Source organism: Molothrus ater, chromosome 6, assembly GCF_012460135.2.
Source record: "Molothrus ater isolate BHLD 08-10-18 breed brown headed cowbird chromosome 6, BPBGC_Mater_1.1, whole genome shotgun sequence".
NCBI classification, from domain to species: domain Eukaryota; kingdom Metazoa; phylum Chordata; class Aves; order Passeriformes; family Icteridae; genus Molothrus; species Molothrus ater.
In genome coordinates this window covers 8,444,383-8,467,419 of record NC_050483.2, presented here as the reverse complement: position 1 = coordinate 8,467,419, position 23,037 = coordinate 8,444,383, and the positions used below count along the sequence as shown (strand labels likewise).

Here is a 23,037-nt window from a genome sequence, read left to right as displayed (position 1 = left end):
TCCTGTCAAACCTGGCTTTGAACATTCCCAGGGATGGGACAGCCACAGTTTCTCTGGGAAACTGTGCCAGGGCCTTCCCACCCTTATAGCAAAAAATTCCTTCCCGACATCCCCTCTAAACGCACCCTTCTTCAGTTCAAAGCCATTCCCCTTTATGCTGTCGCTCCATGCCCTTGTCCAAAACCCCTCTCCAGCTCTCTTGCATCCCCTAGGTCCTCCCTGGACCCTTCACCTCTCCAGGTTGAACATTCCCAACTCTCCCAGCCTGTCTCCAAAGCAGAGGTGTTCCAGCACGTGCTGGAAACCACGCAAGAGCTTTGCCCAGCCCTGCTCGGGGGAGCCCTCACGTTGCAGCCAAAGCTCTCCGCAGAGCTGCTGCACCTCTTAAAGCAGAAAGATGTCCAGGAGTGTGAACAGACTTTTCCCTGGATCTTGCTCAGACTGGAAACATTTTCAGTTGCTATTAAAAAGCATCAGATTACGGACAACAATTTCAAACTCTTTAGGCAAGCAGAATAATTTGAGTTTAAGGAACTGCTTAACTGGAATTTCACCCAGTCGTGACTGCCTTTTAAGAGCGTTGGCAGCAAGTGCTTGTGAACAGGTCTCATATTTAACTGAGGCAGAATAAATATGGCTTTATTTCCAGCTGCTGTTTCAAAAGCTGTGGAAAGATCAGGAAAAAATTGTTAGCCAGCCATGCTTTAATTGAGAATCAGGCCATTCCAGAGGTGACTTGTGAGCTCTTGCTGCTCCTGAGGTTTGAGCTAAGCCACACTTGAATTTAGTCTCTCCTTAGCTCCACCAGGGCCTGGATCCTGTACTTAAAATCTTAATTAAACATGCTGCCCAAGTGGTTCATTCCTGCGCAGTAATTATGTATTGTTCTGCATTGTTTTGTGGGAAAAACACAGTTTGGAAAGTCAGGAAATAAAGGTGAATATCAAACTGAGAGTGTTCTGACATGGATTGATTTATTTCAGTTGCAGTTTTGCTTATCTTGCTAGTCATTATTAAAACCAGTGTTGCCACTAATATGAAAATGCAGCAATGTGAATGCCAGACAGAAACTGCCCATGGTTTATACCATATTAACACCTGTTGACTGAAAATTCCATTATTTGGGAAGTAGGAGAGCAAGAACCATAGTTTGGGATACAAATAATCAGCACAAGGTACTTGCCTGTTATCAAAAAATGGGGTTTTTAATTGGTATTAAAGATTAAGTCCTTTTCCTACTTAAAACATCACTAGGCAAAGCTTGACTGCAGATGTCCTTGTGCCTGAATTTCTGATCTGAAGAGCAACAATGATGCTTTTCCAGCTCTACAGAGTTACTGGGAGTGGATCAGAGGGGAAACCCAGGGTTAGGGTGCTGCAAGATAGAATAGCTGTGTGGTACATTTCTGTTTGCTTCCCACTGTCCCAAAATCAGTGTTGGGAGCAGTGTCCTCATTCCCAGGCCTGCTTGTACCTGCGGAGACCTGCCAGATGTGGGGAGCCTTGGGAATCTGTGTGTCATTCATCCCCCTCTCCGATCCCAGGGTGGCATCACTGGGCTTTGGCACATGGCCAAAGTCTTGGTGAGTTCCTCATTCCTCTCTGGTGCCTAAAGGATGTTCCTCAGCTGTGCCAAGGCAGGTGACAGCATTAATCTTGTCCATAGCTATCTTGGATGAGTCATTTTTCCAAAGGTAAATAAATCCTCCCTGTTTCCAAGCATCACCTGGCAAACTGTGAACTGAAAAACTGAGAAAATGTTGTTGCCTTTTGCGAGCCAAAGCGTTCTGCAAATCTTTAATTCCTTGTTAGAAAACACAACCAACTGAAAGGGGCTGGCAGAGATGTGCCCCACTCCTTTCCCTCTGCCGGGCTCAGCAGTGGAGCTGCCAGTTTCTGTTTTTGCCTCTGTCGAATTATGTGCCTCTATTTGAAAGTTTTGACAAACCAGGCTGTTTTCATTCTCCCTCTGCCATAAATTCAATCCATATGTCTCTCAAACATCCTTTCATAGCTTTGGCATGGAAAAGGAAGTGGCTTAGGCTCTGTATAGTGTATTTAAAGCAAAGCTCTCCTAGTTTGCATGCATGGCTTCTGGTAGCTCTTAAAGCCTCAACTTCCTAATTATTCAGGTTAAGAGGGCATTGGCAGAGCATTCTCCATTAACCAACAGTGATGTACAGTGAAGAAGCACAACAGGATAAATCATTCCCTTATTCTCATCATGTCCAGGAAGTTTTTGATACAGCCCTTGGCTTTGCCACAAAGCAGGATGCAAAGAGGATGTGAAAAGGGTAGGAGAGATCAATCCAGCATAAAATCTCAAAAGAGAACATCGAGACAAAGAAACAAAAGGTCTTGCACAATGAGTTGCAGGGTTTTGTTGGGCAACAATACCCAGCACCTATGTGACAGGAGGTCACTGCCACAGGAGTAAAGGATCTCCACATCCCAGCCTGAGCCAGGGTCGGGAGGTGAGGGTGGAAGGAAACGTGGGTCCAAGCTGAACTCTATTGCTAGGGATCAAAGTTAAAAAGCAGAAATACAGGATGCAGCAGGCTAAGAGCACAGGCAGTCGTGGCTGCTCTGAGTGCCCTTGTCTGGAATCGGGGAAAATATGGGCCAGGAGGTGCTGCTGGAATTGTGGGATGGATCTGTAATTAAAAATGGGGCAGTAGGGAGGGCACAGGAACAATGGCTGAGTGACTGCAGGTGGCTTTTTGGAGTCCACCTGCCCTGTGGATGCAGTGGCACCAGATCTACCCCAGGGTGCCCCTTGACAGGGCAGGTCACTCTCCAAGCCCAGCCTGTCACGCTCCCTGCCTCACATCCACTCCAGAGGTCACATTCCCCCTTTTCTCTGTGCCACACAGAGCAATCAGTTCCTGTGCATTTGATGGAGAGGAGATGTGTGTGGTAAACACGTGTGTGCAGTGTAATTACCTTCCTAATCTCTCTCTCTCTCTCTCTCTCTCTCTCTCTCTCTCTCTCTCTCTCTCTCTCTCTCTGTCTCTCGCATGGGGTCATTTACAGAGACGAAAATTCAGGCAGCCTCAGAACTGCTGGGCGCATCCAGAGGCGTGCACATGCAGAAACCACAGTCTGAGCACCTGAAACTGCATGGCAGGTTCAAAGGGCTGGCACAGCCCCTGGTTTTGTTTGCAGGGTTGCAGGGATGAGGTGGACTCCAGGCTATATTCCACATCTCTCCAGATCAGGCCTTTCTATCTGGGGATCTGCATACAGCTGTTCAGCAGCAAGCCGTGTGTGCGCGGCCCTGTTGTTGTATAAACAAGAGTAGAGACTTAACCAAAGCTTTTCATGTAGTTTTATCTCGACTGCAATTTGTTTCCAGCTCTTAAAGGCTGTAGAAACATCCAGCCTTACTCCCTGGAGCCCGTTTCAGCCATTCCAGCAGTGTTCACAGCGCTGTTTGATTTCCTTTGAACCGTTCAAAAATTCCCGGAGAAAGGTGTGAGTTCTGTATCCCTCCTGGAGGGATTTGCTTTTCCACACGAAGTGTGGGCTGATTTGTAAGAGGTGTGCTGTGTGCTCTGTCCCAGGTGTGCTGTCCCTCCCTGCCTACTTCAGCCCCTACCACGACGGCTCGGTGTGCAGCGACGGCCGGGCCGACGCCTACGCGCAGCTGGAGCTGCGGACCCTGGAGCAGTCCCTGCTGGCCACCTGCGTTGGGAGCATCTCGGAACTGAGTAAGTCTGGGATGGAATCCTCTAATCCACCGTGGGGCTCTTGCAGCGGGCACAAGAGCCCATCCCTCCTCCTCCACTGCTGAGGGGCAGCAGGAGCACTGCCACTGTTGGCAGCGTGAGCAGCATTAATGTGGGTGAGATGTAATCGTCTGGTGGTGCTGTTTATGAAAATCAGCTGGTTTCATTAGTCTGTTTAATGTCTCATTCACCTGGAGAGGTGTGAGATGTGCTTCTTTTTTTTTTGGTAGAGATGTTACTGCCAGCTGAGATTGGATGCTCTTTCCCAGATGCCTCTGGAGGCTCTCCTGTGCATTTGTGAAGCACAGCAAACCTCCCAAAGACAGCAAAGAGGGTTCTCTTGGTTAGTGTTTCTGCAGTGGACATGTCTGGGATATTCAAGGAAAAGTTTTTGGTTACTTAAAAACCAAAAAGCGTAGGAAAAAGAAAATCTGAGAGCACTCTGGTAACAAAAACTTGTTCAATCCCCTTTTTTTTTTTTTAAAGCTGACCAAATGAAATGTTCCATTCCTAGAGTACTCACAAAGCCCCTTTAAAGTAAACAAAAATGATTTGTGTTTTCCTGGTCTACTTTCCCCCTTGCAACGTTTCTGCTGGCATCACTTTCTTAGCCTGCACCATCTGAATGCTAATGAATGCCAGGGCCAGTAAGGAGTTTGTGTGTTTCACCATTTATTTTGCAACCTGCCTTAGTTTGAGGTTTTCAAATTCCTTCAACACACCTCTATTTATCCTGGAACACAAGAGAACATTTGTAGCAAGGGGGTGGGATTGAATACAGCTTCCTCTCTCCCTCTTCCCCCATCCCTGCCTGGCCAACTTGGTCAGTACATCCAGTGAATGGCTCCCCTGATACAGTTGCCTTTTTTTTTTAAAAAAAAACGTTGCTGCCCATTGCCAGAAAAATAGAGTGAGTGTGCAAAGGAGAAGGAACGTTATTCTGAGCTGAAAATTTGAATTCCAGATGCATTTCTGCTATAAACTGTGCAGACTTCTGTGTTAGCACCAGTGCTGGAGGATCCGTGATGCTCTCGTAAAACGTGCGGATCCTGGAGCTACTGAAGTGGAAAGGCAGAGTTGTTAGAAGGATTTTTTTATTATTCTGAAGTGGGTCCTTAAAGCTGAATGTGCTGTACAACAAAGGAGTGGCAGGGCTTTAGACTACAAGCTGAGATTTTTAATACCCCGTTGGTCTGAACCACTAAAAATGTCGTGTTTAGACGTACAGTAGCTTTGTGGGGCTTTCTCCTGTATAACAGTAGAACCCCAGGGCTTCTGACTAACAAATTTAGTGTATTGCTTTTAGATATAAATGAACAAATAATAACTTCCTAAGAATTTCAGAGGGAGGTGTTGCTAATGCATATGTGGCAACACTAAACTCAGGTTGCTTTCCCAGGAGCCAGCTTTGTGATGGGGTGACTATTTTGGTTCCATCCTTTCCCAGTATTGTAACTTTTGGACACAATAGAGCAATGTTTCCTGTGAGAGTTTGAGGGGACTGTGAAGCATAAAGCAGCAGAGATTCTCCCAAGGAAAAAACAGATCCTAGCTAAGTATAGTAATAATTCAGCTCACTGTTTGGTAGTCACACTACTCAAAGATGAAGCTTTTAGAGCTTTTTGGAGTTTGTAATGTACCACAACACAAGGAGATTAAACAGGGTTGTGCCTAAAGCAAGCTTATTGCAAAAAGACCAACTTTGGGGTCATTGCTCTGGGAGCTTTTTAAAAACCTGCAGTCCTAAAATTCTGAGTGCAACTGTATGATCCAGGTCACCTTAGTCGAGGCCTCCTCAGGTCCACTGTGCTCCGACACAGAGGCAGTTGGCTCTAGTTCAAAAACCAAGAGGAATGAGAAGCCCAGAGACCTCCTGGACTGAATTTCTTATAATGCTGAGGGATAGATTTCTGGCACAGCTTGAGACAGCCAGCATGATAAAGATTGGCTTTTTATTAAGAGAGTCAGGTCCTGGCTGTTCTGGAGAAACCTGCAGCTGGGGTGAGAATGGGAGCAGCAGACCCCTCAAAGAAGGGGTTTCTGTTTTGAACATAATGTCACTAATTTGTCTCAAGTGCCTGGACAGGAGGGTAGAACAGCATGACCCAGTTGGAAGAAATGGGAGCAACTTCCTAAAAAAAGGAGAGTGAAGTATTGGTGCTACTGACTTTGCCTTGTGAGACTGTCACTGCCAGGTTGGGCAGAGAGCATTTTACAAAGACATCAGTAGTTTTTGTAGGCTGGCAAAAAATTTTGCTATTTGTGGGTGGAAAGAGGAGAACACCAGCAGTAAACCAGCCAACTCACTGTAAAGAATGTGTGCTAACTGAGAGGTGTTGCACTTCATGTTTTCTAACTGATAACTTGGTATTTGAAAGAAATGCGGGAGCCTGAAGGACAGGACACCCTCTGCCTTCGTGGAGGAGGTTCTGTGCACACAGCAAACATTCCTCTGAGCTGTGAGAGCTTTGATTTGTTCAAGAAGCATGATTAAAAGCACTGTGGGTGCCTAATAAAGAAATGATTTTGTGTTTTCTCCCTGTGTGTGCGCGCAGGCGATTTGGTCTCGCGAGCCATGCACCACATGCAGTGCCTGAACACCATCCGGCCCGGCATGAGCCCTGTGAGGCAAACCCGGCAGCAGCAGCCCATCTCCTGGTCCCCTGATGCCCTCCACACCCTCTACTACTTCCTACGCTGCCCCCAGATGGAGTCCATGGAGAATCCCAACCTGGACCCTCCGAGGATGACGCTGAGCAATGAGCGGTAGGTCGGTGAGCTGGGAGCGGGCACGGAGCAGGCTGAAAGGGCTCCTTCTGCTGAATTTCCAGGGCAGGTTTGTGGGATGCTACCTAGGAGGCATCACTTATTCCTGCAGCCAGGCCACATTAGCTTGTCAGCCCTGCCAAGTTTGTGAAGCCTTGGAATGGGAGCTGGAAAGTGAGCTGGTTTTTTGTGCGGTCTTTCCGAGCGAGGCACAAGGCAGTGTGCTGCCAACAGGGCTTGTCTGGAGACCTTGCCAAAAGTACATGTGGTTGCCTAAAGCAGGAGAGGCCTTCCCAAAGAAAATGTTACCTCCTGAATGGTGCCAATTAACAATTGTCATCGTTCTGGGGAAAAGCCACGGCGTTTGCTGTGGGGAGGGTTCAGGGGATTTATGAACAGGGGATTTATGAACATCCTACTTGAGGGTTACTTCAGTTGGTGCTGTGTGTCTGGAGTAGAAAGAAATTTCTGCAGGAAGCCAGGAGCTAACCAGGGAAGGCAGTGGGTCTCCCTGCCTGCTGCCAGCTCCATGACCAACTCTCAAAGTAGGGCCATTATTAGAGCAGTCAGAAATTTTCCAGCGGGATGTTTTTGCTCTTGGAAGCCTCCCTGGTTTCCTTCCTGCCCAGCCCCTTGGCAGGCTGCCTGACAGGCTGGTGGCACAGGAGAGCTGAGGAGCCCTCAGAGCTGAGTTCCTGGACAGGTCAGGCAGCTCCTGCTCCCCAGTTGCATTCTGTAGGGACAGCCAGGCCACTCCAGACTTGTTTCCCCACTTCCAAATGCACATCTAAGTTTCTGTTCATTTCAGAAATCTTAAATGGGAAGTTCTGTTTTCTGGTTATCCATTATTTATTCTAGCTTGCTTTTTAGATGTCTTTTTGGCCTGCTGGACATCAGGCTGAGGGAAGGCTCTATCCTGGCCCTTCCCAAAAACAGCCTGTGATTGGGAAGTTTCCCAGTGTATTGATGTGCTGAGGCCATACTCATAAAACAGAAAAGCAAAATGCTTCTTGGACAGGTGAGCAGGGAGAGGAGAACATCTCTGCAGTTTTGTAAATAACATGGTTTCTTCTTCCCACCTTGGGCTTTACTGTACTCAGCCCAGCTTCTGAAATCTGTATGAAATCCTAGTAACACACAAATAATTAATTACAGAAGTAAAAAAAGGTTGCCTTTCTGTTCGATCCTCCCCTGAAATCTTTTCAAAAAGAGCAGAACTCTACAAAGAGAAGGAAGAGATGTACAGATATGAAGAATCAGGAGGAATTAAGTTGAATAAAATAGGAGTAGAGAGAAGCATGGCTGCACACCTCAGCCTGCTGCTGGCTCAGTTTTTTGTGCTCACTAACCTTAATCTAGGTTACCCCTACATAGTGCAAGGCCGTTTATTTTGCACACTGTGCAAAAAAAAAGTTTTCACGAGGCCAGATTGTGTCAAGTTGTGCCACTGGTTCCCACAGTGGTACAGCTGAGGCTGCTGAACAGCTCGTATCAGAAATGTAGATTAGGCTTTCTGTTTTGTATTCTTTTCAGTGCTCTCAGTGCAATGATGTTACTGTAGCTACTTGTTTTGTACACTGGGGATAATATATGAGTTAAATCAGGAGAGCAGTTATCTCTCCAATTGCTCCCAAACAATGCTCTTCACATGGTTCACCGGCGTTTTTCTGGAGGCTGCAGCTCTGTTCTGTTTTGAAATCCGCACTAGATCCTATAACAGCTGGGGTAAGGGAAATTTCTGCCATTTTTTCTGACCAGTACTTAGCTGTAAAGGAAATTAAAGAGGATATATTAAAATAGAGCAAAAACTGACATGAAGAAAAAAAAAGAAAACAACCTGGGCTCTTAAAGTACTGGCTTTGAAAATTTATGGAAGCTGGAAATGAAATTAATACTGCCCATCCAACCCTACGTTCAGTTTGCTGCAGGATGTGTTTGTGTCTCGCTGTCCTGAGCTCTGGGCACATATCTAGCAGAGGCAGGGGGTGAATCCTGCTGGCAGCACTTTGCAGAGGAGGTGCTTTGCTCTCTCCTGGCTGAGGAGGAGAGAGGCAGCCGAGGCTGCGTGCGAGGTGCCGGACTCGTGGCATGAGAGACGAGGGCACTGATTCACCTAATGTGACTTGGCAAGGCTGTGCAGCCCAGTTCTTTTATTCTTCCCTGAGCTGTGCTAAATCAGCTGCAAACTGGGCACTGCTCTTTTGTGTGTGTGTGTGTGCTCAATTTCTGGAATACACTTTGTGGAACACACGTGGCCTGTGCTCTGCAGCCCCAGCTCGCTTTCTGCTGGAAAAATCCCGGTCACGAGCAGGGAGAGTAACGCTGACCTGTTCTGTCTTTGCTTGTGCTTCAGTCCCCACACTCCTGCCTAAATCTGTGCATCTATTGATCTGAAATTCAGCAGAGAGGGGTGGCTGTTAGAGCTGCAGGCTTGGTAAGGCCTGGTTTTGGGGAAGATCCATGAGACACGGTGATTCAGTGGAAGGAGCTGCAGTAGCTCATCCACAGACCTGACAATCCGCTGTGCACTTTGGCTTTCTGTGTGTCACACTGCCATGCAGAATGCTGTGAAAATCATAACACTGTAGGATCTGGAAGATCTTCACTGCAGCATGAAGGCAAGTCTAGGATTCAGTTCTGAAACCATGCCTAATGGAGGCTGTCACGTGCAGTGAAGGGCTTTTAAAAGCCTGGCTGAGCTTCTGCACTTACCCTGCAGCAAACTGCAGAGGGTATGAAAACAGACACACTTGCAGATTTGAGGCACCCTGGTGAACAGAGCCAGTTTCAACCCACACAAGTGGGTTTTTATCCATGCTAAACACCTTGGCAAAAGACCTGAGGTGAGGAAGGTGGAGAGGGCTGCAGCAGTGTGGTGGATGGAGTCACCTATACAGCTCTGGAGTATGTGGCTGCTTTGGGATACCCAATAGGCTGAAACTCTGCAGAGTTTGTGAGTTGGGGATGTTTGCTTCTGGCACCTTCAGGTGAAGGTGTTGAAGCAGGAGAAGAGGAGGCAGAATTAGAAAGCACTCAAGTATCTCAGGCAAAACATGAAGCATTTCCAAACTGAATGCAGCTGCTCACTGTGCAACCAAGCCATGGCCTACTTAGAACCCCAGAATGACCTCGTTTGCTGCACAGACAGTAAACCATCTGCTGTTTGGGGTCGAACAGGACACCTGAGGAAGCGTTTTGCAAACACAGAGTGCCACTTGTGCAATATTTTGGCAAGGGAATTAGACCCTGAGGTGAGCACTAGCTCAGTGAGGATACACCTGAGTGCCCGGAGGCTCGGAGCTTTTCCGTGTCAGCAGAGTTCTGTCTGTGCTGCTGCTGCAAAAAAGGCCTCTGCTGGGCAATAAGGTACTTTTATTTTCTCTGAGATCCTAGTCTGTGTTGTGTTAGGGGTCAAACTATGTGGTTTTGGACCAGGCACGTGGCATTTCTGCTTTCTTCAACTCTGTTCCTGCTCTGGGATTTCTCCCATTGCTTATGTCAGGCAGACTGAGCTTGGGAGCACTCTTGCAGTGTGAGCTCATGTCCCTGAGCATGTTTGCTGGGATTGTTTGGGATACTGTGACTTGAGAAGAGCCATTCAAAGGTAAACGAAGTTCCTTTCTCCTTTTTCACTTTTCCCCAAGTGGGATATAAAGCTTTTGTTTTATTTTTAATGGTGTGTCAAGGCAGGAATGCTCTCGCAGTGATGCTTATCTTGGGGAGTATTTGTCAGCTCCCACAGAGCCCAAACCGAGGTCAATATTTAGGCTCATTTTACTGCTGAATGGACTGCTCTGCCCTGGGCTAATTACTTGGCCAGCATAGTGGTCCAACCTTAAAGTTGGGAATAGACACCACTGACTGCCCTCATCCTGTCTCTTTTTGGTTATCATCTGCCTGCAGCACTTATTGTTGGAAAGTCAGCATGATCTAATACCTAAGAACAGGCAAAAAAAGTTGGATCCTGCTTCCTTGTGTAGCTGATTATCTGTGGGTTTGGGTAGGCTGGGCTGCTTCCCCTTCCAGCTGCCCTATTAAAAAAACCCTCTACATTTTTGTCTGTTGTTGGTACTATTGGTCTGTAGAACACTGTGGAGCTCATTCCAGGCTTGTCCATCAGTGCCTGTCGATCCAGCCGTGTCAGGCCTTTCCAAGATGTCCATGCTGCAGCAGTGCCAAGTTTTACATGTTGTCTGAGTTTGCTGGTGCATTATTTTATCCCAGACATCAGGGAGGGAGTATAAAACAATTTACATCTGCAGAAGCCCACAGACTGTACCCATCTTGAGCTTGTCAGTGGAAATCCAGCAAAACGCCGGGGAAATTCCAGAGCCGATGGAGGATTTGTCAGCTGCCAGCAGTGAAATTTTGGGGCTTGTCAATTTAAAGGAAATTCACAGCTCTTAAGCTGGAAAACTGGAAGAAGCCCAGGGGCCACCTCTTAAGAAAAGAGAAAGCTCTGTGGTGTTTGCCATGTGCAGGCTCCAGATTTGCTGCTTGCAAACAAACCTGGCCTCACTCAGTTTCTCCCTTGTCACAGAAAATCCTTCAGGAAGGCTGCTGCTCATCCTGCCTTCAGCTCAGTGGCTGCTCTTGCCTACCAGGCTCAAAAGTGACCTGGATTTGTTTCCTGCTTCCAACAGGAGTCTTCCCATTACATCTGTTACCTCTCGTGATCCAAAGCCAAAGGATAAACATGGAAACCATATTTTTCAGGAGGATCAGGCAGAAAAAAAGGACTCCTCTGTGCCATATTAGCTGGGCAGAAGAGGAAGGAGCTGAGCTGCCTTCTTGGGATTTCTCTGTGGAGTATTCCCAGCAAAGTTATTTATTGGGAAAGGGTGAAAATTGCATCTGATTCTGAAGGAAGATGAATCAATGCTACAAAAGCAAAGATTGCAGCCCTTTCATGCTGGTTTTCAGTGCTCTTTGCTTAAATACTCTATTTTTCCAACATCTGAACTATTGATTTAAATCATCATTGGCTGGAACACTTGATAGTTTTTGTCATGTGTGTGATCTAGACTTACTTTGGCTAGAACAGAAACCAGAGTTGGGTCTAAATTAATTCTTCCTGGTAGAGTGTCAAAATCCTGCCCAAGCAGGATTGATTGATTGATTGATTGATTGACTGACTGATTGATTGATTTTGCAGGGACCAATGCAAATAAAGAGCCCCTATGGCATGGCTGGCTTTTAATCCCTAGTGATCCTAGGTCTCATCATATTTCCTAAATTCCATGTTTTAAAAACATATGACTTTGATCTTACCTAGTTCCTTTTTACTCAATGATTTCTAGGTGCCTCATTAGAAGTAATTAGAGCCTGCAGCTCCTTCCCTCATGGCTCACTGGGTTCTTTTCCTGTGTTCAAAAAATGCCTGCCACGACTAAATGTTCCTTCTGGAATTGCTTGAGACAGGAGTGATTCGGTCACATGGATCACATTTATGCAAAGATTCTCATTCAGATTAAAGAGAATATTAATAGCCCAGTTATTAGTGGGAATTGTCTCCAAAAAGTCTTGCTTGGCATAGCATGGGCATCCAGCTGGCAGGAAAGGAAGGAAAATCAGGAATAACCTGCAGAGCCTGCTGCTGAGACCTGGGTTTGCTTTGAGCTGCATCCTCAACATCACTGGGAGGAATCCCTGCTTTCAGAGCTGGTTGAGGCTTTGCAGGACAAATCTCTTCTCCAGATGGATCTTTCCAGACTCTCACTGATCTGTCATGAGGCTTTTTCCCCCTCTGCTCCTTTTAACTGCAGGTTTATGGAATTTTATTAAGTGCCATAGCTACATCATTGCCTGTCTTTTAGATTTATCTGTGGCCTAGTCTTTCCTAATTCCACTTTAATGTATTTATGTCTGAATTCTTTTATTTTACAGCCATACCCTATTGTTTCCATGCAGTATCAGGAGCAGAACTTGATACACTTAGTTCCTTTGAAAAGGTCTGCAATAAAACAAGTTCTGGGGTCTCTTGTCTGAGAGCTCTGAGTATCTTTCCATTCTGTCTGCAGCTGCCTCACTACTCAAAGATAGGTGGACAGGAATAATAAAAGCAGACCCTGATCCAGTCATTTGCCTTGAGAGAGCAAAATGCTGTGATCCTGCAGAATCTGACAGTACTTAAATCCACTCAGAGTATCCCTGAAGTCAACAGAAAGATGTGTCCACACATTCCAGCCCCATCCCCATGCCACAGTCCATTGATTTTATTCTTTCCCCCAGAGCTGTTTCGATAGGAATATAGTGATTAAATATAGGGAAAGAGAAGGAAGCCTTACAGTGAACTGTGTCATTAGGGCATTGCTTGTGCAAAGGGCACATATAAATGTGCCTCCTCTTTAAAGGGAAAAAAAAAGCTATTTGCTATCCATGAAAGCCTAGTCTGCTAGATTTATTAGTAGAATAAAAAGGTTATAAACAGATAAGATCAACTTCCTTCACCAACACAGGGAGAGAGGTTGCTACCATGCATTTTTCAGACTTTGACCAGTTAATGTCAGCCTTAATTGTGATTTTGAGGTGCTCATTCACAAGGAGATGACATGAATAACCCTATTTCAGAGGCCAGTAAGCTGCAACCCACATGTATCTATTGACTGAAATTAACTGTTCAGTGGCAGTGCTGTTCCTGACCTTAGGCTGGATCATTTGTTTGCTGAGTCCACACTAAATAGTTCAAAACATTGAATATATTGCACAATTTTCACTTTCCTGCTGTTTATGAGACATCTCAGCACATATTCAGCAGTAACTTCTAGATCAAAATGAAAAAAAAATGACATTTTGACAGAGTCAGAGCCCAAGGAAGTGGGACTCCTGCATATGTGCTCCTGGTATTTTAACTGAAAGGCTGCAGAGAGACACAGGATGAAGTGTTTATGGAATATTAAACGGAAAGGAATTAAAACAAGTCTGGCTAAAGTCAGTAGGTGACAGACCCCAGTTATGCTTCCATTCCTGGAATATTCCTGCCTGTGCCTGGCATCACCTATTGAGGTATTTTTAAGCTGTATTTTTAAGCTATTGAGGTATTTTGAGCTTTTCTTTTAAAAAAATTGTTCATTTCTTTATAGTTCAAAGATTGCAGAACTGGAATGTGAGAGATGACCTTGGCAGTGGTGAAGGGAATTAATTGCAAAGCCTGAGGATCGAATCCATTCAAGTGCAACTGCTGAAGCTGGCAGTGCACTCTACTCTCAATTAGATACTTTACCCCCTCTCTTTTATGTTGTTTGTATAAACATGCACTGCTCAGTTTTTGGGGTTTTTTTTCCACCTCTACATATCTCACACCTGGGACAGACCAGCCTTTCTTCCACATTGCTGGCTGTGAGCAGTTTGGAGTGTTATTGTAGTGCTTCCAAAGGAGCCCCTGCATCTTCTGATCTTTCTGTTTCAGAGCAGGGGTGTGATACAAACACAGATTATTTAATTTCTCTGCAAAAGTGGGAGGAGAAGACTCTCCCTGTGTATGAACTGGAGCAGCACAGAGCAGACTGCATGGAGAGACAGGGGAAATATTACAGGTACAAAAGAGAGTACAGTGAAAGAGAAGTTTGATGATAAAGGCCTTGTGTGAAGCTGTGGGGGAAAGGTCAGGTTTTTGGGCTGTCTTGAGACTTGGCTGGCTGCTGTTTCTCATGTTTTGAGAAATCTCAAATGTCATGGTACAGATGGGACAGGACACCTGAAAAATCACCCGTTTCATGTGGTCCTGGGCAGTGTGCTCAGCTGATCCTGGTTTTGAGCAAGGGCTTTGGACTGAATGTACTCCAGAAGTGCCTCCAACCCCAGCTGTCCTGTGCTGCTGTGGTTCTAATTTTGGTGTTTGCCCTCAGAGCTGTTTAACATCTCTTCACTTGGTGATTTCCCACTCAACAGGAATCAATACCTTGTTCCCTGGAACTGGTTCTTCAGCAGGCAGTGGTTGATCCTCACCACCTACCTGGAGGTGTCTGACATCTTTGTCCTGTCAGTTACACAATCTTTGTTTGAAAACCACAATTTTCTGCTCTTCCAGTGGTTTTACCCCAGTGCTGGGTGGAAATCCCCACAAAGGCCGTCACTGAGCAAGGCCACTTCTGGTGAAAGTCCCTGATGTAAAAGTGTTGAGAACTGGAGAGATGATCTCTGGCTGTGCTGTTCAGCAGTGAAGAGACAAGAGGCACTGTGTGTGTGTGTGTGTGTGTGTGTGTGTTTGTGTGTGTTACCACCCTGCAATTACAGCTCCAGTAATTACTGTAACTAAGGCAGAGATGCCCACGTTGAGCTCTTGGCTCCTGCTCTTGAGTTCCCATCTGCTCAGATAAAAAAGAAGGTGTAAGAAGATGAGAGCCTGGCAACTCAGCTGCCTGGAATCTTGGGGCTGGTGCACCCAGGAATCTCCAGTGCCTGTGGGCAGCCTGGGTTGTGCATTGTTTGTTGTTTGCTCCTTGTGATGAGCAGCAAACCAGCATCAAGAGTGAAAGGAAAATAATCCAGGGAGACCTAAAACAAAGCTGTTAGAGCATTACAGAAACACAGGAATGAGGCAAGGTCTTCTGGCTTCTTTTCCCACCTTTTAGATAGTGCCTGTGGGAATAATAGAGGACTGACTGAGAGTCTGCACCTCTCTGCTTGACTCTTGCAGGTTTCTGTCTTTCCTGTTGCCGTCTTTCCTTAAGGACAGCCTCCTGACAGCAGCACAGTGCTCTTGTAACTAATACAATGAAACATCAGTAATTCCGGGGATGAAAAGTTCTGTGCATGTTGCAAAGAGCGGTGATGGTAACAAGCCAACAAGTTTCTCCTTTTTCAGTAATTGCTGTTGCCAATTGAAGTTAATATTGTTTCCTATTGGACTAAATTGCAGCCCTTCCCTTGCAGAACTTGCCTGTTTCCTGAGGAAGGACTTATCTGGTGCTTTTTAACAAAGGCCACACTAAATAAATACAATCCTGAGCCTTTGCTGTGCAGCAGCCAGGGCTGGCAGGTTGTTGGGGGTTTTGCTGTTATTGTTCCTGACATCTTTGTAACACATTGCTAAGAGCCAAGCTCCGCTGCAGAATAAATATTTCTGGGTGTAATTTGTGATAATAGCAGCTATCGTTCTCTGTTTGACCTTATGGAGATTAGACCTAAGCTTTCCCTGGGGTAACCTAGGTTGGTGAGTCTCTGCTGGCTTTCCTTTTCCAAGGCAGTTTGCACTTCCCCATCCCATCCCTGTGCTGCCCTGCACCATTTTAATCACATGGTTTTTACAGCAGCTGCTGAAGTGAATGTTTCAAAAAGCACCTCTGCTCTGCAAGACAAATCCTATTCAAATGAGCTGCATGTCTGAGCTGATTCAGCCCTGGGTTTAGACTCTTCTGGGGCTGAAGCACCTGGTGTTGATCCCATGGGTGCTGGTCTAACATGTTTGCTGAGAGAGGAGGGACCAAGCTGTGCTTTGCTGGTGATGCTGCTGGAAGGGGCATTTCCAGCCTGGAGTCAAACCACTGGCAACTCGAGTTCCACTGGAGAGTTTGTACCTGCAGGTCTCCCTTCCAGGGATTGGAAAGTCTACCATAATGTCTAAAGAACAGAAGAGGCAGGCAGAAGCTGGAAGGTTTTATTCCTAGGCTTGCTGGAAAACTCTCTGCTGCTGCTGGAAGGAATTCAGTTAACAATTCCTCAGCCCTTTGGCTTTGTTCAGAAATGGAAAAGATCCTTCTGGAGAAACAGGGGCTCTTCTTGGACAGGTGCTGCAGAACTGGGGACATTTTCAGTGGGAAAGGATGAGTTGTTTGTGATGCAGCTCCAGAAGATGGTCTGAGAGGAATAGGAGCATGTTAGCATGGAATTATAACAGGGCTAACATAACCTGCTCAGAACTTAGCTGCTTGTAATTATCCTGCTCCCAGCAGCCAGACTGGGTGATTAAGAGTTCCCTCTGTCAGCCCTGCACTGTGCCAGGTAGCCAGTGCTCAGTTCCCTGTTGGGGCTGCCAAATTCTTCAGGAAGGATCTCTCTGAAGAGCTGGTGCAGTGGAATATCACAGAAACATATGTGCTTTAAGTGACTTTCCATCTGGGCATCCCATTCTTCCTTGTACAAGAAGTTACAATAGTTTAATTAACACACTTTGGGGCTACTTTTGGGCTGCTAAACTGTCTGTGCTCAGACACTCAAGATACCTAAAGATAAGTGGCTTTATCTGAGAGCACAGTTTGCCTCAGCATAGTGACAAAATTTGGGCTCTGTACAGCTTCATTCACAGTCAGGGCTCAGAGGTACCTGCTGCAAAGAAAATAGAATGAAAGCCAGTTTGTTTCTCAAATAATTTTGCTCCTTCATGGTTCTTTTGAGGTAGAAACCCTGGGAAGAAAGGTGTGTGCCATGTGTTGTAAACATTTCATTGATTACTCTTTCTTTGTGCTTGAAATGCAGAGCATTGGATGCTGAGAGGACAGTTTATTAAAGCAACAGGTACTCAAGTGTAGAGCAGAATTTTAGAATGCTGATATTTTCCTCAACAAGCTGAAAAAGAATAATTGTGCACGTTGAGTGCAATGGTGCCCGAATAGGCTCATGTTCAGCTTTGTCATTTTTATCATATCAATCATTGATGCTTCTGTGGTTTGAGGTTTGCTTTTTGGCAGCAGCATTTTAATGGGGCTGAAAAGGAAAAAAAAACTCTTGCCATTTGGCATTAGAAACAAAAATTATTGGTTTTTTCTGCTGATCATTAGCTGAGAGAGCAGCTGGAGCTTGAAATTCCTCTGTGTTCCTGTAGGAAGCCCAGAGCTGCTCCCTCTGCCATGGTCAGCATGAACCAGGCTGGGCCTGTTGCAAGAACAGGTTTTATCTGATCATAAAAAAACTTCATTATTTCATCCCTAATAGAATGTTTATCTAATCTATTAATATGAGACTATTTAAATGTGGCTTTTTAGAGAGAGAGAGAGGGGGTAGCTGATAACTCGATACGGAGACTTGAGTGACAATTGGGTTTTTTCATCTCCCTATGCTGCAGGTGTCGGGGTGTAAACAAATATTGCTGGTGTCTTACTCAGGCATTTGCCATCTGGGCATAAAATCTGCAACTCTGTAGTTCACAGTCCATGAGAAATAGATATAAAACTCTGGTAACTTGACAAGTTGCTTTGTGGGAGGGCATTGGTTATGCCTCTGGCCTCCTGTTTGTGCTAGTATTTGGCCACAGCATCCAGAGAGTGTCAGGGTAAGAGCTTTTTTTCCATGTGTCCTGTCAGCATTGCTCTTGGTTAGGCCAAGCTGTGACCTGTTGAAAGATCTCCTGCATCCATATATTGAGGTTTGAATAATTTTAACTACTCTCATTTGAGATTCAGTAGAAGTTCATACACTATAGCAGGCAAAGCAAGAGGCTGCTCAGCAGCACTGCTGGCACTAAAAGCAGACTTAATAGCTGGAATTTGTGGCATCTGCTGAGAAGCTCCAAATGTTGAAATGTAGTGCATGCATGCTCTAAATTTAGGATATTTGAAAACTGAAAGAATTTGAGCTTGGCCAATTAAGTCCACCTACCAGAATCCCAGAGTTAAGCTGTTGTGTCTGCCATTCCCAGTGCTGTTTAGGTTCAGTGATGATGCCCATTGATAGGATCATAAAAATCCCAGAGGTAGAACCATAAAAAGAGTTTGAAATTAGGAGATTTCACAGTCTTAAACACAAAATGGGAGAACGAGATGATTTCTTCTCTGGCATAGAAAGACTTCGTTGCAACAGTTGTTTTCTTTAAATTCAGGACACTTCTGTTGCTTGCATTTCTCATATCTGTAACTTTACATGGCACTATTTATTTAGGTTTTTAAGGCAAAATGCAAACATGGACCTCTATGCTTTCCAGTAAAAAGCAGAAACAAATTCATTCACCACTGAAATTTTCTCTTCATTCTGCACAGTAACTCTTCAGTGTTTTAAGACAAGAACTGTGGAGCAGAGCAGAAGCTCCTTGAAGATTTAGGTGAAATGTGTTCATTGAGCAGTTTGCCATTAGGGCAGAGTGATGTCTTCCTGAAAAATAATAATTAAAATGTTTCCAAAATGCCACACTAGCATCTATTTGATCAGTGATGTTACTTCTCCTTCTGAACTTTGATTAATGGCAGATTTTGTGTCTTACATGGCACTATTAGAAAAGTGCTGTCCATTCATTCACAAATGCTACACCCCCTGGGCTTTGAATACCCTTTATTTAAGCAAATGGACTCTTAAATTACATTATTGGGTGGAGTGGATACCTGATTTTAGAGCACACATTGCATTATTTCACCTAAGAGAGCTGCAAACTTGCATGTGTCAGTGTGTTCTTAGTGCCTTCATGCTAAATTAATTCCTGGAACATCTCAGATTCTAGGAAAGTGAAAAGGCAAAAGATTTCTTGGATTTTCATTAAGAAAGCACTGACATCAGCAGTGGGGTGACTGATGACACACAGTGTCCCTGCTCACAGGAGTGTGACATGGCACAGGAGTGCCACATCAGTCAAGTCTATAGAAAAACAGGAGTTTCATCAACTTTTTCTTAGTCCTTAGAAAGGGAAAGAAACATCTTAGAATCATCTTTTTAACCTTGAAATGTTTTGCCTCTAGATACCAATATTCTCTGTTTTAAAATGTCTTATTTGAAACACTAATTAGGTTTTGGCTTGTGCTGGGATGTCAGTGGGAAAGCTTTTCCTGTTTATTGTGAAAACCCCTTTGCTTCGGTAAGAATTGTCTTTGTTTAATGGAACAAACTTTTCCAGCTATAATTAATTGAACAGCTCTCAGTATTCCAGAACTGCAGAAAAAAACCATTTCTCTTCCTGGCTCTTTGCTCTCCCAGCTTTAACTGGGGAGCTCCGGGCAGTTTTCATGAGTGTGGCAACGCTCCGTGTCAGGATTTTACAAGTGGGCCCTGAAAACCAGTTCAGTGATTGAATCTGGCACACTGGGTTTGGCTCCAGAGCCAGCATATGCTTTTAACATATGCACACTGGCAAATCAGATTGAAGTCATAACTAAAAGGGCTGCTGTCTCAATCCTGCTCCTGCTGTTGGGAATTATGTGTAATGGGCAAAAAAAAAATTGGGGAAGGAGGAGTCTGGGCTGTGGGTAGTGAAGAACCAGCTGACCCCTGGTAAATCTGCTTGCAGATAGCATGGGATATTTTTTTGTTTTGTTTTTGGTTTGGTTTTGTTTTGTTTTTGTTAGTTTGCCAGTGTAGCTGCTGGAATGCACCGTAGGAGTTACTGCTTGGTGTTTCTGCCCACAGGATCAAGGCTGATCCAAGAATAGCAGACACCCCACTCTGGCTCTCTGCCTGTGTTTATCTCTGACTATCACCTAACGTGCTGCTACAGGCTCATTCCTTTAATGCATGTAAATTGTGCTCCTGTCCTGCTCCAAAATGTACCAGTTTTTTCCTTTGCTGCTGGAATTGTTGGGCATGGCAAGGTTTTCCTGGGTCAGATTCCTCAGGGTGGGTCCTGGCCACCAGGACTCCACATGTTGCACTGGTTGGATCTTGTCTGGAAAGTGTTTTGTGCTTGCAAACCAGGGCAGACACTTTTTTGTAAGAGTTGGGAAAGGCTTGGGTCTGATGTAGATGGCCTGGCCAGAGCCCCTGTTGGAATAATCATGGAATCAGGATAATGGGATGGTTTGGGTTAAAAGGGGCCTTAAAAGTGATCTTGTCCCACCTCACTGCCGTGGGCAGGGACACCTCCCACTATCCCAGGTTGCTCCAAGCCCTGTCCAACCTGGCCTCTGACACCTCCAGGGATGGGACAGCCACAGCTTCTCTGGGAATCTCTTCCAGGGCCTCCCCACCCTCACAGGGAAGAATTCCTTCCCCATATCCCATCTGTCCCTGCCCTCTGGCAGTGGAAAGCCATTCCCTCTTGTCCTGTCAGTCCAGGCCCTCTTGTCCTGTCAGGTCCCAAGTCCCTCTCCAGGTCTCCAGGAGCCCCTTTAGGTGCTCCCTGAGGTCTCCCTGGAGCCTTCTCTCATCCAGGCTGAGCAATGCCAGCCCTCCCAGGCTGGCTGCAGAGATGGGGTGTTCCAGACCTTGGAGCGTCTCCATGGTCTCCACTGGACTCACTCCATGTTAACTGAGGTCAGGACTGCAATTAGGTCCAGACACATGGAAGAATAGTTCATCCCCCAAATTGTTTGCTGTAGTTTTCACCTAATAAAGAGCTTTAGGGCACTGAGGAGTTGGGAGCAGCAGCAGGAGCAGGATTGGTGGTTTTCCTTCCTCTGCGTTTCCTCCGTGTCCATTAGGGCTCCAACAGCTCTGTGTGGGGCTGGGGGACAGATGGAAATCTGTCACATCTTGACCCCATAACTGTGACCATATTGTCATGGTTAAACTATCATGTATATTTATCTGCCTCTTAACAACAACTGTGTACATTTGAAGTTGGTTTTCATTATTTTCTGCCTCTCTAGAAACCTTCCTCCTGCCTCAGCTTTGCAGATGTTGCAAATATGTTTTTCTAATGAGACACATGGCACATTCCAGAGCAGCACCAGTGCTTGTTTCCAGCCTGAAAATGAAATCTTTTCCCTGTTGGTAAAGTAAAGTTTGTAAAATATGATTACAATAAATAAACCATAGACTTGAGAGCTCTTTTTAAGTTTCATAGTGAGTTCCCAATGATTACTTCATGTTATTTTTTTTAGTGAACTCAAATTTAATTTTTCCTTTGATTTGTAGCAACATGAAGTAAAACCTGTCTGATGCTGCACCTTATTTTTAAGTGTGGTTTGCAAAGGATGGAAAAGGTCTTATATCTGTCTGTGGGAAGAAGGATCAGAGCTGCCAGTTCTAGATTTAAACTACTCTTGTACCATTTTATATTCTCTATATAAAGAGGAAACTCTGAAGGCAGATTCAGTGGAGAAAGGATCCCAATAAATATAATAGTAACCAGATGGCTTTCATTCCATTAGTGTCTGACTGCAGGATAACTCTCTAAACTCATGGCATAGCCAAGCCAAGGCCTTAGTAACTTGATAATGATCCACTAAAATTTGAGAACTCTTATCTTCTGAGATGTGAGCCAGTCATTGTTTTAAGGGAAGTCAGAAGAATACTTTTTGGGGTCAGTTGGATGTGGTTAAATTTCTTCTTCCTTTTCTGTAAGGATCTGGACTGTATGGCTTGAAAGATGTTGCACATGTTGAGATGATCCTTGAATAGGGCCCAGCATGGTAATTCCTGGTTTTTTCTCCTGTAAATGTGGGAAGCTCTTGAAATTTTGTAAAATACTTTTGAATCTATGAGGAATAGCTCCTGTCTGAAGCTGGTTGTATTTTGGAGCAACAATTTTGTGTTTCTTCTAAATCAACATCTCTGTTGTTATTTTATTCACATATAATTACATACTCTAAGATAGATTTTTTTCCTCCCTGCTGCTTGAAGAGGGGTTTTAGTGTTTGAGAATCCAAATTGTAAATATGCCACTATTTTCCACATCAGTGTGCCATGGTTTGAGTTTTGGATACTCTGTCTTGCCTCAGAATCTTTTCCCTTCTCCAAGTAATGAGACTTCACTCTAATTTCTTTTTGACTCTGTTGCCATCCTTGGGATTTTTCCATCTGAGTGACTTTGAGCCATAGAATTAGATTCCAGCAATAAATTCAAACATTAGCTCACTGCACTGAAAACCTTTCCTTTTTATTTTTTAGTCCCTTGCAAAACCCCACACTGATCTTTAAAGATTTGGGATTCTTCTCCACAAGAGCCTCTGTATAGTCCCTGTAAGTCAAATATGGGGGGTTACCATGGGCTACCCCACTCTGACCATAAATATTGTGAGATTTCCACGTGCTTTAGTTCACTCAGACCATTTAGAAGGCCTGGACACAGGCAGGATGGAGACTGTGCCTGTGTGGCTCAGGCCCTGCTCAGGCTGCCAGGAGGGAGGTGAATTTTGCCATTCCCACCTGCTTCCATTAGGACAGGACTTTCTTTCCCACTTTAGAAGAAGGAGAGCCTTGTTTAGAAGAACAAGGTTTTTCTTTTTTGCTGTTGCTGTCACTGTTGGCTCCTGCTTTGTTTTGCTGTAGCAGAGCAGAAGGCAATGAAAAATGGCAGAGAAGAGGTGGGGCAGCAGGGAAAATATTTTATTCCTCCTTTTTCCCTCCAGGTTGGAAGGGGCTCTGAGCAGCCTGGGCTAGTGGAAGGTGTCTCTGCCCATGGCAGGGGGCTTGGAACAAGATGAGTTTTTTCACCCCAAACCATTCTGATTTTTCAGCAGTCTTGTCACTGGATCCTCCTGGGGGCACAGCCAGGGGGAAGGAATGTGATAGAATGGCTGTTTTTGTGGGAAACCCCACTGTCTTCACCTGAGTTAGCAGGTGCTCAAAGCACAGGAAAGATGCTGTGATTTTCTAACTCCTCTGGAGTGCTCTCCTTTTTGCATACGATTAACTTCCCTTTGCCAAAATATCTTGATCCCAGTGCTCCTAGAAATCCCCAGAAGAGCCCACTTTGGGAAAGATTTCTTTGTGATGGATATCCCTGAAAGTCTGTGATCCCACA

General features: G+C 45.1%; 1 protein-coding gene across 1 annotated transcript in view; it reads left to right on the top strand.

Moving 5' to 3' along the window:
• The window catches only part of ABTB2 (ankyrin repeat and BTB domain containing 2), a 111,479-nt gene that overhangs the window by 68,483 nt on the left and 19,959 nt on the right, over positions 1–23,037 (top strand). The window contains exons 2-3 of the mRNA XM_036384923.2: positions 3,564–3,710; positions 6,284–6,494. Of these exons, the coding sequence (XP_036240816.1) occupies positions 3,564–3,710; positions 6,284–6,494 (358 nt within the window). The remainder of the gene's footprint in view (positions 1–3,563; positions 3,711–6,283; positions 6,495–23,037) is intronic.